The sequence below is a fragment of the Dysidea avara genome, chromosome 11 (assembly GCF_963678975.1).
Source record: "Dysidea avara chromosome 11, odDysAvar1.4, whole genome shotgun sequence".
Classification (NCBI taxonomy): Eukaryota; Metazoa; Porifera; class Demospongiae; order Dictyoceratida; family Dysideidae; genus Dysidea; species Dysidea avara.
Window position 1 is genome coordinate 20515367 of NC_089282.1, and position 19398 is coordinate 20534764.

General features: G+C 37.1%; 1 protein-coding gene across 1 annotated transcript; it reads right to left on the minus strand.

The window, feature by feature from the left end:
- Positions 1–1313: 1313 nt before the first annotated feature.
- LOC136238431 (GRB2-associated-binding protein 2-like) lies at positions 1314–11156 on the minus strand. Its single transcript, XM_066028896.1, has 5 exons — positions 10950–11156; positions 5190–5460; positions 3666–5008; positions 2273–2353; positions 1314–1555 (listed from the first exon to the last, which is right to left on the minus strand). Exons 1-5 carry the CDS (start codon positions 11016–11018, stop codon positions 1523–1525), a joined length of 1797 nt encoding a protein of 598 aa, XP_065884968.1. The 5' UTR covers positions 11019–11156; the 3' UTR covers positions 1314–1522.
- Between the last annotated feature and the right edge of the window lie 8242 nt (positions 11157–19398).

A 19398-nucleotide genomic window follows, 5' to 3' on the forward strand; every position in this document is an offset into this window, starting at 1 on the left:
ATGGTATTTTAAACGATTTAATACTTAAAAATCCTCCTAGGTTTTTAAATTAATGTTATAAAAACCCTTGAATTCAAATTCAATTTTTAAATATCATTATGAACTTCTTTGCATTGTGAAAACTTTTTTTTTGTAAAGCAAATGCAATAACAACAGGGAGAGACTGAGAAGAAAGAATGAACTCTTCCATCAAAATTTGAAGCTTTAGAAAATTGCAAACTTTACTTGATAGGAGTTGAACTACTCTAACAGAACATCCAATAGGATATACTGAAAATTGTAATCGCTTAAAATGATAACTGCATGCATGGCCCTAATGGCACACTAACTCATTATTGATGCTTTTATAGGCCACTTCAAACCTACTTAGTTTTCAAGGAAGCCTCAGATTTTACTATATAGAATAGTAATAGATCTAAACATCTAACAGCAAACCTTAATAACTACAATTTAAGGTTACAGAATCTCTACATTGATTGACAATCAGACAGTGACTGCATGTGGGAAAAGAATGCAGATCCTCAATCTTTCAGCAAAGAGTTTAGCATCTCTAGATCCACCTTATAGCAGCAGCTATATGTATTATATTTTTAAGATCTGCATGCATGTGTAATTCAAGGTAGTGGTTTCTAAATGAAATCCATGAAAACCTTTATGTTAATATTATAAGTCTCTTACATGTAAATTATGATGCATATCTCCCTTTGAAGTGAGGTGCAAAAGTGGTATATATTAATTTTTAACATTGTCATTGAGTAAAAGTCTGAAACATGTCCTACCTCCTCTGTATGGTGTACATGTGATCCAATGAGTAGAGTTGATGACTCATAATTGCAGGGTTTGTGCTATGTGTAATTATCTACTTTTACATAGTATATACCATAGCCATAATCATGCAGTCGTTCAGCCATTTTCCCTTATTAATACATACATAACAGGGTACTTCAATTGCCTAAATTATTTCATGTGAAGGCTTGCCTTAGTCTATGGTAGGGCCATGGTTAGTTTTCCTTTTCACACAGCAGTCTTCATTGCACTATCTAGGGTTGTCACTTTGCTTGAGGAATCCACGCCAAATTTAAACATAACTGCAAGCAGGAATCAAAGTATAAGATAAATCTGTCACAGGAAATCATAAAAGATTAATTTTGCCATCCAATTAGGGATCTAGCCTGCATAGCTGGGAGTCTAGTCTAACAAGTCTCAACAATGTAATAGGGATGGTGACTTGATCTTCAGACTACTTAATTGCAATCTGGTCAAGTACCTGAATGCTCAATTAGAATATTTGTTGTACATGAATAACCACAGAATACTGTTTTAACACGTCTATTGTGTTACACACACACACCATCTTACAATAAATAAAACGCATCACAGAACACATTAGGAAGCTGTTAGATACAAAAATAGAAATAATTATGCCAATGTTACAACAGTAGCATATAATATTTGCAGTTTTACAGAGTGTAGATAGCCATTAGGAGTATCAACATGTCATATTGTACAATGTGTGATGCTGTCATCGACCAGTTGGCAATGATTGTCTTGGATCCTGTATGGAGGGAGAAAATCATAGAAATATATATTGTAGTAAGTAAATTATTTAAAAAGTTGTTTTGCTCTCACACAAATTCACAATACTGTACGTAAGGACAACCACAACAGTTGGAAAGAATAATGTGTTAAATTTGTTTGGAGCTACAAGTTAAAAATAGGTGGCAAAGTTGTTATCTGAAAGCATCACAACTATTTCTGATTAACACACTACATCACCACTCGGCAATTTTAAAGTGTAAAACATTGCTGTTTGTGATCACAGTATAACAATATGTTTGAAACCATACACAGCATTTACATACTAAGATGATGTCAAAATTTAGTAAGGGAGGGGGCAAGCTAAGGCTGTTTGTGTATTTAGGCCATACCAAATTTATCATGTTTCATGGACTGTGTGCCGTCTAGTAGTGACCCGGCAAGTCAAAAAATAATGTAAATCATTTCAGCTGCAACTGACTGTTTTATTAGAGTTTATATGACTGCTCTATTAAAGTATCTCAATCTTTACAGGTAAACTCCATCTGAGGGAGCTCCTCTTTGCTACTGCACCTATTACAGTACTAAAGAGACTACAGCCATATTAGCAGTCTTTTAAGAGATCACGTGTATTTATAATTATTTTACCAAAACACTAAGCTGCTGCATCCATAAAACACAAGATTAATTTCTAATTGCCGTATAGAAAAGCTGACACTAGTGTATGTACCCTTACGTCAAAATCTTCATCTTGTAGCATACTACGAGGTGATTGATAGTAAGTGTCCGGCTTGTCAGCTTCTTCAAATGTAAATCTCTAGGAGAGAAAACGACACCACAAATGATATTTGAACTCATCATTTGGATACTACAATGAGGTGGTCTTATTAATGAGGTCGTGAAGTACACTTTAGCTATGTTTGGGACTTACTTGACATGGTCACTATAATGAGGTGGTCTTATTGACGAGGTCATGAAGTACATCTTGGGAAAGTGGCTATTATGATGTGCAGAGGTGGTCTTGTAAAGCCCCGGCCAAGTAAGGTGTAGGACCACAATTACAATATCACGTGTACAGATTTAAAAAGTAACAAAGCAAATATGAGACAAGAACAACTTGGACAACTTTTTATATGCCTGGAATACCATGTAGCCTAAATATTTCGAGGTGCAACTTTTTCGAGGTTAAGCAATGTTCCTAAAAAAAATTTTTTTTTAAATAGATTAGACTATATCAAGGTCTAAATATTTCAAGGATAAAATTTTTGCTGGTAACCCCCAAAACCACGAAATCAGCAAAAATTTTCCCCCTCAAAATGTTTAGGCTATACGGTATATAGGCATTTCAAACTTTTAAACCGACCAATAATTTTATACCTCTGTAATCAAGACACTTATCTAATAAGGACATCTTGATAATCAGGACACTTTTATTATGGTCACATTTGCATTAGTGTACAGCACATACATTTAGACCCCTGAAATATACATTTAGACCCCTGAAATCAGGACACCTCAGCATACAATGTGTCAGCATAAAAGGGGCTTCAATACAGTTTGCATCTGACCAAATTTCTGATAGACCTGTGAGTGCCCTATGGTGTCATGTGAGCCATACAAGGGCCATTATTCACCATGGTGATGGCTTTTCGTATGATTGACAGCCATGGTTAAAGCACTGCAAATGGCAAACATTGGTGGACAACTCTGATGTTACTATGGTTTAGGTAAGTGACTATTGGTGGGTATAAACGCTACGAAATCATTTCAGTGAATAAGGTCTATACTATGAACAGTACTTTACTGTTCATGACATTGGTAATGTGTGCACTAAACAGCCTCTGTGTGTGGAAGTTAACTATTACAACAGGCAACTCATAACACACATCCTATTCCCATATTAGTACAGTACTACATGAAGATGTACAACATACAAACAATAACTAAAGGCAACCCTAGCATTACAATGAATGTTACCACACCACAGGAAATGCAGGCTATTACTCCATTTCCAAATCACCAGCATTTCCTTATATAGTCACGATAATTCTACTTAGTATGCAAACAATAATAAATTAAGACATCCTGTAATGTACCACCAGCATAATATTGTGTTGCACAGCACTTACTCTCATTTTAGTATAAGATACTTCTGAGTCACTTGAATCTTCATCGTCCTCACTAGAGAATGTTTCTACTGCCACGTTCATCCTGGGCGGGGGAGGCTGTGGTGGAAAGGTTTCCTTTACCTTTTTCTCCATTTCCAGTGTGCCATCTAGACTGACTTGAGTGTAGTCTGAACGTTGTGTTGAGCGTGGACGTGGGACAGGTTTTGGTGCTCCTCCATCTACCCTTAAATTTTGGAGTGAAACATAATGAACAGTATTTTGTGTTGACTGGGGTACTTCATTGTCAAAGTCTTGCTTTTTTGAAACTGGCTTTTTTCTTCGATCTACTTCCGGGGGTCGTGGTTTGGCAGATCTATTCACAGGCGGTGCTACAACTCCGCCATTCATAGGATGGCTGTTTTCTGTAGAGCCTTGGTTCAGTAGCATCGATTGTTTCGCACTAGGGGATCTAGGACTTGGGGCGGGCCGAGGTGGTGGAGGAACATTGTATGTTGGTTCCGGGTCATCCATTGACAAAGTTCTTGGGCTCTGATAATGGCCATATTCCATCAGACTACTACGTGGGGACTTGTAATGGTCTTCTTGATCACCTCCTTGAGGATATGCTGGTCGGTTATTTGGGGGTGAACTGTAATGGCTTTCCATCATAGGCTCTTCTGAAATAGGTCCACCGTGACTTGTCCCCATTGCTATTGTAAAGCTGTCTATTGAGGTGCGTGAGTTACCTTGGCTTCGAGGCATATTTGCAAACCCTTTTTGTGCGAGTGCTTCATTTAATGGAGTCCCAGGCTTAACTTGTATGTCACCGAGAGATTGTTGCTTTAGCATTTGTTTTACTTCTCTCTCTGCTTCCATGGCTAAAGAAGTGGTAGAACTTGCTGAGTTGCCTTCTGATACTGGCATCTGACTAAATCCTTTCATCTGTAGTGCATCACTCAGTGGTGTCCTCGGTGGAACAGCAGGCCCTACAGTTACCTGTCCTTGTGTGGAATAGCCCTTCATTGACAGTGCTTCATGTAAAGGAATACCAGGAGGCGGGGCACCATTAGAAGTTGACAATCGCTGACCTCCGTCAGGTTTCTTGGTCTGTCCAGATTGTGAAAAATAGTCAGATAGAGATAATCCTGTCATCGTTGCTGATTTTTGTTGCTGAGATGGTTGAGAGGCATCTTGGCCAGCCAATGAGTATAGGGACTCTTGGAGTGGAGTTGGCGGGAGCCCTCGGCTAGCATGTAAAGATCCTGACCTACTCTTAGGAATTCCACGTGCAGGAGGATTGGTGGTGGGCTGTGTTGTGGGAGTTGGCTGCAAACTGAGAGATCTTGGATTAACAGGTGGAGGAACTATAGTAATACAAAAACAGAAACTTTTACATTACCAAACCACAAATGGTTTTATTACTGAAGCCTAAAAATATTCCACAACTACTTCTAAACAGCCACACAACCAAAACAAATGAAATGGTGTGACCTTGTATTGCTTCTATTTACATTCCCAACAGTGACAGTAGACATGTTACTGTACCTTCTTCTTCATCATCAGCACTGATAAACTCACATACTCTACACAGCGTTTCCACCCAGTCCATCATTTCGTCCTTGGTAGATGCAACAAGGTAGTATGTCCTCTCTTTTGTCTCAATGTTGAAGACATGTTGGTATTTCTTGTGTGATAGTCCGGAGTTGACCGATGTGCAGTCCTCGAGGTTGATTATCCCTTTCATCTCGCCACCTTCTGTCTTGTAGTACTCAAGGATCTTACTCGTAAAGAGACAGAAGAAACGCTTGTGCCAATTCTGTAAGGAGACAAAACAACACTATAAACTTGTAGAGAACAGACTCCCTCAACAAAAAGCCATAACAGTTTTTTAGTAGTTTGTACTGTTGCAGACACTGCATATCATGCTGCTACAAGACATTATAACTATTTAACAATTCTGTGAAGAGTATATCTATACACAAGAATTTCTCAGGCACCAAACATGCCATATGGTAGATATCAGGGTTGAACATTTAGCGAGCTGAGTTGTATAGCTTCGACCACAATATGAATACTGAAATCACACAACATTCCTTTAGTTACCACATCTAGGACAAGAATAACTCTAACCATGAAAATACATGGCAAGGATACACTACCTACTGTACTGATTCTGCCTACACCACGCAAGCATAATAAAGGTGACCAGCCTTATTAATAGCCTTCACTCCTTACAACCAGATAGCTTTGAAGCTTTATGAAATTGACAGATGCAAACACACAAACACACACACACACACACTTACATACACAACAAGCCTGGTATAGAAATACCGCATTTACTTGTTTAAATGCCACCCACACCTTCAATAGTAGATGAACTTGAGTGGTGCAACGATCGATTTTGAAAATAAAGGCTTCAACATAGTTTTTGAGCATCGAACGGTGGTCAAATTGTTGCCACAGCGATTTTTAGAACTAAGGTGATAAATGTTACGGCATTTAATACAGTACACATGCCTTCACTATACACAAAGCAAACCCTTCAGCCACTATATGATCACTCCTATCTAGAAATACTGAGCCACCTATGCACTACTCAGGTGCTAGAAACCAGTGCAGGTAAATCTCCTGGGGGCAGGGGGGCACACCCACGCATGCACGCACGCACACACACACACTAATGACACTATAGCTACCCATGCAACTCGCACACTACAAATACTACCCATACAAACATATATAACCGACATAAACATATATACACTAAATACAGCTACCACACACAATTTGCCAAACACTTCTACAACCATTATCCCTCGTGAGAAACTTAACACAGTACACAATGAAGGGATACTGGAGTGGTATACATCTCTTAAGCCATCTGGTATAGTTTAATGGTGTGAATGAGCAATAAAACTGTGATAAATTACTCCATAAACTGTGTACATTTGAACTAAACCAGACAAAAGGAACGGAGGATTAAACACTGGGATACTACAATCATATGCTGCTCCGATATACGATGTACAAGATTAATGAAATATACGGTTCCTGGGGGGGCACACCCATGTATAAATGCCACACACACATGCGCGCGCGCACACACACGCACACTAAGGACACTACAGCTACCCATGCAACTCGCATACTACAAATATTACCCACACAAACATATATATACTAAATACAGCTACCACACACAATTTGCCAAACACTTCTACAACCATTATCCCTCATGAGAAACTTAACACGGTACACAATGAAGGGATACTGGAGTGGTATACATCTCTTAAGCCATCTGGTATAGTTTAATGGCGTGAATGAGCAATAACACTGTGATACAAATTACTCCATAAACTGTGTACATTTGAACTAAACCAGTCAAAAAGAACGGAGGATTAAACACTGGGATACTACAATCATATGCTGCTCTGATATACGATGTACAAGATTAATGAAATATACGTTTCCTGAGTTCAGGGTTCTAAACGTGTGTGTGTGTACGTATGTGTACATGCAAATGGGACCATGGACACCTGTCCTGGTTATAAAGGTGCTCTTATTAATGATTCAGGGTTTAACTAATACAAACGGGACCATGGACAAGTGTGCTGATTTTCAAGGTGTCTACATTGCTCTCAGGTATAAATTTTCTTTGGGAACCTTTATCCCCTAGTACTTTGCTCTTCTTAAAATAATTGACTATATCAGATCACATATGATTTAACTCTGTGATCAGTCAACTAGTCAGTGACCTTTAGAAATGTCTGACATGATTAGGTAAATTATTATATGATCACGACACACTCCTTAAAATAATACAATAAGGCTTCTAAATATAGCAGCATTATTCAGAGATGCAAAATGGATAGTGAATTTTTTATTGCATCTGTACTCATGCAGTATTGTTGTGCACATGAATAACAAAGATTTCTTTACTAAATGTATTCACAAATTCAATATCCTATACACTCTGTGGGGAACATGCCACTACGATATAAAGGTACTAGACATCTAGCCATTAAAAATAGTTTGTGAAATGAGGACACCTTGATACAGTGAAGATTAATAGATGAATGGCATCAAATATGGCCTTGTGATGAGGTCACTTAATACTCCTTAGCCATATGAAGGAACTACAGACCTAAGGACACTTAGCTATGGTCCCATTTGTATTAGTGTACACACATTTAGACCTCTGAAATCAGGACATCTCGACAATAAGAACACCTTGATAATCAGGACACATTGTCATGATCTTAAGGTACCTGGAATAGATGGAGCTCTACATCTCACAGGGAAATTTCAATGGTAATGATGATGAATTGAGTTGATGACTGAAAGGATTTGGTCAATTGTTACCTATTGAGGTCACTGTATTATAACACTAAGAAAATAACCTGTGTCGATGTACTTCCTGTAATAAGCCCAATGACACTCACTAACACACACTGCGCACACATGCACGTACGCACACACACTACGCACGCACGCACACACACTACGCACACACAAAACAAAGCCTTTAGCTACCACTACCCAGTCAACTAGAGTTGAGACACCTGTGGCTGTACCATGTCTCACTGGTGGTAGTGTGGGCGCCTGAAAGTCCTAACCGGATCTTCACCCATCATGTGAAACATGGACAGTTGGCATTTGCTTTCCTGGTTGACACCAGGTACCCAATGAAGCTATTTGCTCAAGGAAACAACAGTCAGAAGCTGGACAGAACTGAGCATCAGCCTAGAGCCTTCTGAATACCAGGCCAGTGCTCACACTACACTACAAACACACATAATATTATTCAAACATCAAAAATTGTGAAAACTTCTAATCAAATTTCAAGGGGTAGAGAAAATTATATCCAGCACAAGTACACACACTACTAAGACAAACAAGTACTCTTTCAACTTGTCACCACAAATACCACAAATATGCAACCAAAACAATATCCAGCACTGTCTAAAGGGGGCAGTCCTTAAAAGAGTTAATTAATTAGGACCACCTCATTATAGTGACCATGTCAAGTAGGTACCAAACATAGCTAAGGTGTACTTCATGACCTCAGACAATCTCACTATAGTGCCCATGTCAAGCAGATCCCATGACCTCATTAATAAGACCACCTCATTATAGCAACCACGTCAAGCAGGGCATCAAGTAGACCTGTCCATTATGGACAACTTGGGACCAATAGTGTCCTGTATCAAAATCGTCATAATTTTCCAGGCCAGTTTACATGCTAAGGAATGATTTATGACCCTTACTAAGTGTTCACATTAACAGATTTCACTGTACTTTATGACGAGACAACCTGATTATTGAGGCCATATAGTCCTTAAGATAGCCCCTACTTATGAGGTGGAGCCAATGTTGTGACTATGAATGATGCATATGTTAATCGTACATTTTATAAGCTGTCATGGTTGAATTACATACATTCACAATGAATACAAGTACATATACAATCAACCTGACACAAAATTTTGTGATTTAGTTACAGTATGTGCTCCTTTGTATGTCTTTCACACAAGTTTAGTGAAGTACAGCAACAATTTGTAATCAGATATATAGTGGAGTATGTTGTGACTACAAGACATCTTAAATTGTAGATGTCTCCTTGTTGCCAAGGTAACCTAACTAGGCTGGTTTTATTTTGTTTGATGAATTGGTCAACATGTAATTGTTTACTATTGAGAGGCAAGTTTTTTGGTCAACACTATAAACTCAATTTAGTGCAATATCTTACAACTTCGAAGTTTTTAGGATTGACAATGTTTACAACACAGTGGTCCTTAAAGGGTTTTAATAATTTGGATTTACTTGACATGGCCAATATAATGAGGTGGTCTCATTACTGAAGTCATGAAGTACACCTTAGCTATGTTATGGATCTACTTGATACGGTCACAATAATAAGGTAACATGGCAGCTACTAAAAGATATTTCACCAGGACACAAGCACTAAAGTACACCTTCTTTTACAATAGCATCTATAGTGGCATATATACAATCAACACACACGCTCTGTAACAGAGACTTAACAATGGATGAACATACAGTATTTAGGGAAGAACCAAGAGATTTTGAATACAAGTAGCATTTGTTGTATAGACAATTGCAATTCTCATGGGCACAAAAAGTGATAAGTGCACAATGATATCTGAACACTATTGTGTGTGTGTTGTATTGTGTTGTGTGTGATAGATTGTACGCTGGCATGCTTAAATTGCATATTGGGCATTTCATACTGTCTCAATAATTTCAGTACAAGAACTAGCACTGAAACCATCTCACCTCACATTTCAAGCTTTAATTTGCTTTTAAGAGCCCTTGTTAAGCACACTCCTGGACTTCTACATGAACTATTATCTACTGAGCCTTACCATTAACTAGTTTTGTATTGAAAAACTATTGAAACTCTGGCAACATGGGCCCTACTTCCTCTGATGCAATCTATGGGTCCAGTACTTATACATAATTACACATTGACGAGTGTTTGAAGTGTACTTAAGTATTATCAAGTACATACTCTAGAGTACTTGTATTTTACTCAAATGTCCTTGGTCCTGTGCCTGTTCTTATTAGCACACCAAGTGGTGCTGTGTCATCACTATTAACATCAACTGTTTAAAACACAGTACAGGCTCCATCAAAATTTCAGTAAAAAAGATACTGGACATTAACTTCCCACACGTACACCAAGAAAATCAGCTGGTTTATGAAACTAAGCTGTGGGGATGTGTGCACGTGTGTGTGGTAACGGATTTGTGCATGGTTAGTACACACTGGTTATGTGTACACACAAGCATACAGTGTGTTGTGAATGATTAGTGAAGTATGTCTATGCACAATGCAGTGAATTGTGTACCCATGAAATGTACTACTGGAACTAAACATATTATAGTTGTGCATATCAATCTCAAGCTCAAGAAAATTAAGCAGTTGAAAATACAATAGACAAGAAGCCATGTCTTCCATTTCCACAAAGACTTCTAGAGCCTGTCTGTTCAAAGGTCAATTGGACATAATATCCTGCCCAAAACCCATACCAACCTGTTTCTACAGGCCACAAATAAAGGCAGTAAAATTTTTTTCAGTAACATACTACCCTTGGCTCGCTTGCACACTAAACAATACTAGTGTTAACAGCATGTAAAGTGCCTACTTCGGAGTGATTAATTAATTTTCAAACGCAATATGAGTAGTAAATACATTTGTAGTTAACTAATGAATTTAACTGGACAACTATACACATACACCGACACAACTCCATGTTATAAAACAAACAAACAAACGCACCTTCATTTTGCCGTCTAATGGTGGTGACTTTGTCAAGTAGCCTTTCTTTACCACTTCGCCTCCACCCATCGCGTCGCTAGTGGCCGGGAATTATTAAGCAGCGTTAACAGAGTTCACTTGAGCAGGCAAATAACAATCTTCATTCTGGAGAAAACTTGTTTTTGTGTAGTCGCGTGATCCACTCTCACGTGCTTCAAACTGCAACGTCATTATCGACGACGCCCTTTTAGGGCGTACCTTTAAAAATACATTTTAAATTGAAGACGTAAGGCCCCTTAGTGTAGATATTCTGACTATTTTTCATGAGAAATAACATGGTGTGCATTATTTAAAATATCATTAACCTGCATGTCCAGCTATTAGGGCACTCCAGGCATCAGTATTGATTTCATGTCACTAAAAGTTGAGACTTCAAACAAAAAAAAAAATTATTAGCTAGATAGCTATATCAAGTTTCAGTCTTGTTTCACATCTTCAGTTTGACAGTGATTGCTTGTTGGCTAGATTCATGTAGCTAATCCCGTACAACAGGCAATGTCAATCAAAAAGAGAGCTAGTCAAGTAGTCCACTGGATATATGAGTATGACTATAACCACTAGATCTTTGAAGCTATAGCCAGGGTAACAGCTCATGATAGTAGAGTTGCTTAGGCCACTTCAAATAAATTTCCTGTTTCCCGTCCACCGCCCGCATCTGGTTACTGTCAGCTCTAAACATTCCATTATTCTGAGATCTGTATAAGGATCTGTATTTCTATATATCAAAAATGGGGACGAAGCGGACAAAAGTACCAAACTTTCACAGTGAGCTTTTTATTATGATAAACATCAAAACTGGAGCCACCTCCAAATATTATTGTAACCACCAAAATATGATTATATTATCGACTGCTCTATTAGAGAGTGTGTGAACTTGGATTTATCTTGATCATTAAAAAAACAAACAATCTTCTCCATGTGTTTGACATGTAGGTCAGATATAACAATATTGACACTATTAGTGCTATAGATTCATTGAAAATCTTAAAATAACGTATTTGAAAATTGCACAAAATAAATCATAAACCATTTGGAAACGCTTGCACGAAATTGAGCATGCACTTTAAGGATTTCATTATTCAGCTAAGCTTCTAATAAGGGAGGTATTAATAATCAACTGATAGTGAAAGTTTTTATACACAGTGCTTGAGAAATACTTTAAAACACTCTAATAATGCAGTCGCTTATTTAAAGCAATTTAGTAATAAGAACTATTTATCACAGTTACAGCTACATAATTCAGTACATTTCCACTGTGCCTTCTTACATGAATATTGAAGCATGACGTTGAACTCTTTTCTCATTTATATATTGTCATATCGAGATGGTGATACGGCAACATTCTTTAAGTATGAAAACCACTCCTACCCACCCTCTCTTTCTGACAGAGGAAAATTGTGACTAGGAAAGAAGTTAGACTTACTCAGTCTGCTACCTCAGGAAGCAGAAACAGAGCCTCCAAGTTACTAGATGGTGCTGCCATAGTTCACCTTTTGCCTAAAACTGGTGTTAGTACCTTCGATGAATATGCTAGTAGTGTCTTCATACCATACATAAAGAAACATCTAGAAATCTCTACTCGAGTTGATGTAGTAATGTCACATCGAACATTAAGGAATCAACCAGGGAGAAAAGTGGGAGAGGCAAGCGGCGAGAACTAGCAGGAAAAAAAATTACCACTTGATAATGGTTCAACCACCTGCTTGGTACGCACAGTTGACTCAGATGTAGTTGCAATCTTTGTATAGGCAAGTTCCATAGTTTGCTTGAGCGACATCCTTCAGCAGTTGTATGGCTGGCATTCGAAACTGGAAAATGGTTTAGAAATATTCCCATCAATACAATATACAATGTTCTGGAGAAAAAAAATCCATAGCATTACCTGTTTTTCGCTGCTTTACTGGTTGTGATATAACTTCCTCTTTTTTGGAAAAGGCAAAAAGTCAGTATGGGGTGCATGGAACTCATTCCCAGATGTCACCAGTGCATTTCTCCACATAGCCTCCCATCCCCATTCCTCAATAACTATTGACAGTGAGCACTTCAAGCTTCTGGAACGGTATTGTATTGTTATGTATGATGAGACAAGCAACCTGGCATTGAGGCCTGGAAAGAGTTGCTGTGTCAAAAGAACAGAACAATAGAATCAATTCCACCAACTAAGGATGCTTTCTTACAGCACTGTAAACGAGTTGCCTACCAAGCTGGCATTTGGAGCACCAGTGACGTGGCTTATGTAAACTTGCCAAGTCCAGGAGATTTTGGATGGAAATTAAGTGAAGATTACAGATGGTTACTTGTGTGGATGATGCTTCTAGTAGCCTCAAAAGCCTGCACAGAACTGGTCAAATGTAGCTGCAAAAGTTCAAGAGGTTGTGGTGGAAGATGTGCGAAATTTGTTCTGCATGCTTGCCTTTTTTCTTTAGATGTTGGATGGCTAAACAATGGAAAGGTATTCTTTTTGATTGTCTCATGAATTGAAGTGGTGTTTTGTGTGATGACAGATTGGTAATAAGCTTTATACAGATCTGTGCCCAGTTTCTCCACACTCCAAACAGTAGCTACTACAGAATCACTGAGAACATCTCTTGTATCTAACACGAGAAGTTCTGCACTATCATGAAGAAATAGATTACCCATTTCCTTTGATGGCTTCAACTAGACTTTGTGCTTGCTCTTTGAATGATTTTCGCATTGTTAAATTATGTTAAATCACTGCAATATGAGCACTAGTGGTGCACCAATATTTATATTGGTATCGGTATATACCGATATTGCAATATCAGTATCAGTAAAAAGCTGCCTTTTTAGCAGATATTTCACTATAATTGCTCAGCTTTCTGTATGCTTGATCTTGTAGCATGTGGGTAGAGCATAAAGCAAGAGTTGCTAACTGTTTGACAGCGTCCAAGGTTCAATTCCCAACTTTAGCTCTCTTTTTTTGCTCAGGCTTCTTCATTGCACTTTTTTCACAAGTATTCTTACAAAAATGTTTTGGCAACCACTTTTTTAAACTTTTTCTTCATAATGTTTTAACATTTATTATTTATTGTAGTGTCCATATCGAGAACCTTTTATTTTCAGATGCAACCCAACACTTAAAAATATCAGTATTGGAATTGGTATTTTGAAGCTTATATATTGGCTTTTCGTATATTGGCATATCAGTGCATCTCTACTGAGCAACTGTGACCCCTTGTTGATTCAAAGGTGGCATCAATCACCGTGAAAGGCCAATGGAGAGAGAAGGAGCTAGTATAAGAGTTTGACAGAATTTTGGGATTGTAGCTAGCTAGCCCATGATGAATAAGGCAGTGGCCTGATGGTCAAGACTGAGACACTCAATTATACTTTCCTATTCCATTACATGTTTAAATGATGAAGGGCATATATATAATATATGTGAGGGAACATATAGGAAAAGGGACCTATAATATTTAGACATGGAATTCATTGAGTTATGCTAATCAAAAAATTCTACATAACTTACCAACTATTCATATTTTGAATTTCAAGTCAGTACTCAATTGTTTCATAAAGTTATAAAGAATTGAAATTCATGTGTAATTTTCTAATGTATGTACTTACCTACCAATAAACAGAAATTTACTGACTTTTACTGAAAAGTCTATGTAGGTCCCTTTTCCTATGCCCCCTCACATATATACGTACCATCCTGGAATCCAGTGAGCCCTTTCCATGACACTCAAAGCTCAGTTTACAGTTTATAGCTAATAGAGGTACTTAAGTCTTCCAGGATGAAGCACTTAGCTATCTATCAAAAGTGTGATGACACTGGCTCCTAACCAGCTATATATAGCCTTTATGACGAATCATAATTATTATGCATACAATTCTACTGGCTAGCTAAGCCATCATTACTCAGCTGGTTTTAAGTAAGAAGGATGCCCTTATATAGCTATAGTATACTATAATTGTTATAGTTATAGTTGTCCGGTACATGTATGCAATACATGGTAAGTAAAAAAATCTACTGGTGAATATATTATTATATAGTGACAGAAAATTAGTCCATCAGTAGCTAACAGCTATATATAAATGTACTAGTAAATCCACCTCCTTCAGCTATCAGCGTTGAATCTCCTATGTTACTAGGCTATGTATCAGCATGAAGTTTGAAGTTATTACATACATGCATATCTCTAGCTACATGCATGCACTTATGACATGGTTCTTACATGTACAATTTTAATATTCCCAGTTTGTGAATGCCGAGCTTTCTTATCACAGTGTCTGTTGCACACCCATATCCCTGATTCTTCATGTTTCAGTTACATGTTTCTGACTCCCTGTATTCACAGGCTTTTAAGCCTTTTCACAGGTCCCTAGTGGGATAGCATTCACAGAATATAGACTGTAGGGTTATTATGTACATGTTGAGCTAAAACATTTAATAACTCAAGGATGGAATTACACATGATCTTGAAATTTGGCTCATTGTAGTACTGCTGACCCCACACTAGGACTCGTCTTATTGAAATGTCTGATGCAATATTAGAATTTTCACCATAGATTTCCTATGGGGAAGCCATAGATGTACACTGTTTGTTGCTTACTTATCATATAGTTTGCTGAAATGTCATTTCTCATGAGAAAAATCCATTTTTCTTTTTAAGCTCAGAACTGAGCTCAACATGTACAGACTACAATTATTCAATTCAAGTATACGTAGGAGGCTAAACAAGGAGTCACTAAAATTGTAGAAAAAATCTGTCATGACTTTATCCCGCAGACAACCTGCAATCTAGTATAAGTAGCCAGTAGCCACATAGCCCAATAACCAGAGGCCTGATATACCATATTACCATTAACTGTATAGTCTGGTTGATTGTGAAATCATAATAAATTATTTACGTAGGTATTTTGGTACAGTTATACTACTAGTAGCTATAGTGCACTTTAGTATTCAGCTAGTGGAGGCTAGACTCCAGTGATAAATGCAACTAGATGTATATGCCGTATAGAGGGACCTCTCATCTCATGTCTATATAATTACATAGTCTATATAACATGGAGGAAATTTTATAATCTCTTCCTGCAAAAATTTTCAACCGCTGAGATCTGTTACATATATATATATATACGTAGCTATTAAAAAGCTGTATATACTTATGATAGAAATTCAAGACAGTATTGCATGCGCATGTAAAAGCGCATGCAATTGCACATTGTATTACTGCTAAATGATAGAGCCCAGGATGGAAAGGTCAGATTTATGAGGTTTACAGAATGATGAGTAGTTGTATGAATATGGATGTAGGCAATTGATACTACCAATGCTTGGTTTTTTTGGTTGGTATGAGTTTAAATTATTACCACATGGCCTATAATATCTGTTTGTAGCTCAGTGGACTTGTGAGCAACCTATATAAGTACAGGAAATGTAAACTTGCATGATCACGCTTTGTATAAATGGGGTGGGAGGTATGAAGACTGAAGTGCATGGTTATGTCTCTAATCTCCTACAAAAGATATAACTTACAAAGCTTTATAGTTCATACGCTTAATACTCACTATTGTGCAAACCATTATAATAAATAAGGCACAAGTGTGAGCATAGCCCATGTGTAATCTTTCATTCTCATTCAGCTGTGAAGTCTTAATAACATTTTGCCTTCTGTGTTCACCCTCCAGTGCCTAACTGGTATAATATTGATAATAATACTGTGAACATATGTGACTGCTGTATTAGAGTATCTTGATAATTTAAGCTAAGACTGCATGCGGTGAAATCAAAGTATAGGGCTTTTAGCCCATTCAAGCATGAATCTCCCTCTGTTATAATAAAAATATTGTCCACGCATTATTTAATAGATTCATAAACAATGAAAAATTTAGGTTGTAGACATTAACACCTAAGATATTGTAACAACATGTCACCTTTCCAGCCTTATTACGATTCATCAGTCAAAATTAACATTTAAAATACCTGTGGACCACAATCGCCACATGCAGACATTTTTTTGGTATATGCCATATTTGGCACCACATGATGTTGACCCTGCCTTATAGTCATAGGGAGCACAGGCCCTAGCTGTAGTCAGTAGATGGAAAATATGCATTTGAGAAAAGTTATGGACATTCAAGTTTCAAGTATGCATATAATAGAATCCAAGGAATTTATTTCCCTGCTAGCTATTTCATCTTAACTACATATACTGTACCTCTTTGTAATTGCAATATCACTTGCTGCCTACTTAGCTATGGTGTTATAAGGCAGAAGAAAATTTTGAAACTTGTTTATATGAATATTATGTAAGAACATGTACTAGAACAATTAGTTATGTATAAATATATTGTGGGTGGGGCTCCATAGTGCAGATACACTCATCAGAATGTTACATTTCTACTATCTTCAGCTTAAAATTCTGCCACAATGATAAAACAGATACTACTACCATTAATCTCGTTCTAGTGAATAGCCACAGGCATTATATGAAAGATCCTACAGATTAAAAAAATAATATGATTATTTTAAATACACTTATTATATTTTAATACCACCTTGGTGGTAAAATATAATAAGTGTATTTAAAATAATTGTATTATATATATATATATATTTTTTTTTTAATCTGTAGGATCTTTCATAATGCCTGTGGCTATTCACTAAAACGAGATTAATGGTAGTAGTAGTAGTATATGTTTTATCATTGTGGCAGAATTTTAAGCTGAAGATAGTAGAAATGTAACATTCCGATGAGTGTATCTGCACTATGGAGCCCCACCCACAATATATTATGCATAACAAATTGTTCTAGTACATGTTCTTACATAATCTTTATATTAAAATTTTAACATTCTAGGATTTACTTCTACCTTAATGGTGAGTTGTTCTTATTAAGGAGGCCATGGAAGACACCATAGTGAATTAGTGAAGTTTGAAGTTCTTGACATAGACATGTCATGACCATTTTGGCAAGGTGGTCATGTTCAGTTTAGCATTGTATTGTGTAACTAGCTGGGATTATTTTTAAAACTGTTTTCATAGCTTAATTTTGTTTCTTCTATGCACAAAAATGTATTATAATGCCAGCTCTTGTGATTTTGTTCTGATTGGTTACTCCTATAGTTATATTAGTAGTTCTGTTGAATCTACACAAAAACTTGATCTTGAGGGAAAATGCATTGAATCACCGGTGCATTAGATATTAATTGAGAATTTTTGCCTATATGGTAGTCTAGATTCAGCTGCTTAAGGACCAGCACAAAGTTACCACCTTAAATAAGTTATGGTCATGATAACTCTGTTTGGTTATTCTATCTCTATTAGAGTATATTGCAAAACTATACTAGAACCAAAACTGTATTCCATGACCTCAATAGTGACATCATTTTTACATACATACAATGAATTACACCATAGGTGTGGAGTCTGTGGACTTTATAATGAACCAGTATTTTTTTTTAAATGTGGCAGCTATAAGAAAGAAAGTTTCTCATAGTTGGGGTGTAGTTATGCATGATCTATTATGCCTTCAAAGCTGTACATCACTTGCAAAACAGCCAATGCGCATACCATTATATATAATAAGATCAAATACATAATATTCAGGTGTGAGGAATTGTGTCAATCAGATGATATACCACACTTGTGGTTGAGATCAAAAGTGCCGTGCTGTAGTATATGACTCATATATCACAGCAAACTGTGGTATATAAGTGATATACCACACTTTGTGGCTACTCTTACCATATATGGTGTAACTAACTTCACACATTCTGAGAAATCCTTATCTAAACGGTAAACAAGTCCCTAATAACAAGCACCTAAATCAACCAAGAATTAATCACCTGAGCAAGGAGAAGGATTTTCAATGACCTCTTGTCTCCTTCATTAACTCTTGTGTCCTTCACTAATTATGGGTAGATGGGAGTGGCACCATTGAAGAGTCTAAAACGTCTAATCCATCTACTGATTTTGATCTTCAACAGGTGCTGTTTCACTATAAATTGCTATCTATAATTGTTTCATCTACTGGGGTGTAGAATACAACAGTTATTGTGGGCCCTCATGTGTATACTTTTGTCATATATACTGCAAGGTGTGGATGCAGTCTCATTTTACTATACTGAGCCATCAAACAGGTTCTATCCCATGCAGAGACTTCCCTATAGGATAAAGATAACACATGCTTTCAAAGCACACTAACCATCTAAACACTTCAATCACAGGCAGTCAGGGAATTTAGAAAATATCCAACTATATAGATTCCTTAAAATCTGCACCTTGGTACCTTATCAATTGGGACAATGCTCGTGTTCATAGTTGCATTCAGCTAGGGTTTTGTTATATATAATAATAAATGTCTATATGACTGTGTCCCTAGATTCTGAAACTCCTCACTTGTGAAGACAGTATAACTCTTCCCTTGCCACTGTTATATAG

Coding starts and splice junctions, on each gene's coding strand:
- LOC136238431 (XM_066028896.1), bottom strand. CDS start 11,018: ATGGGTGGAGGCGAAGTGGTAAAGAAAGGCTACTTGACAAAGTCACCA. Junction 5,009..5,189: donor TGCTGATGATGAAGAAGAAG/GTACAGTAACAT, acceptor GTATTACTATAG/TTCCTCCACCTGTTAATCCA. Junction 1,556..2,272: donor TACAAGATGAAGATTTTGAC/GTAAGGGTACAT, acceptor CCCTCCATACAG/GATCCAAGACAATCATTGCC.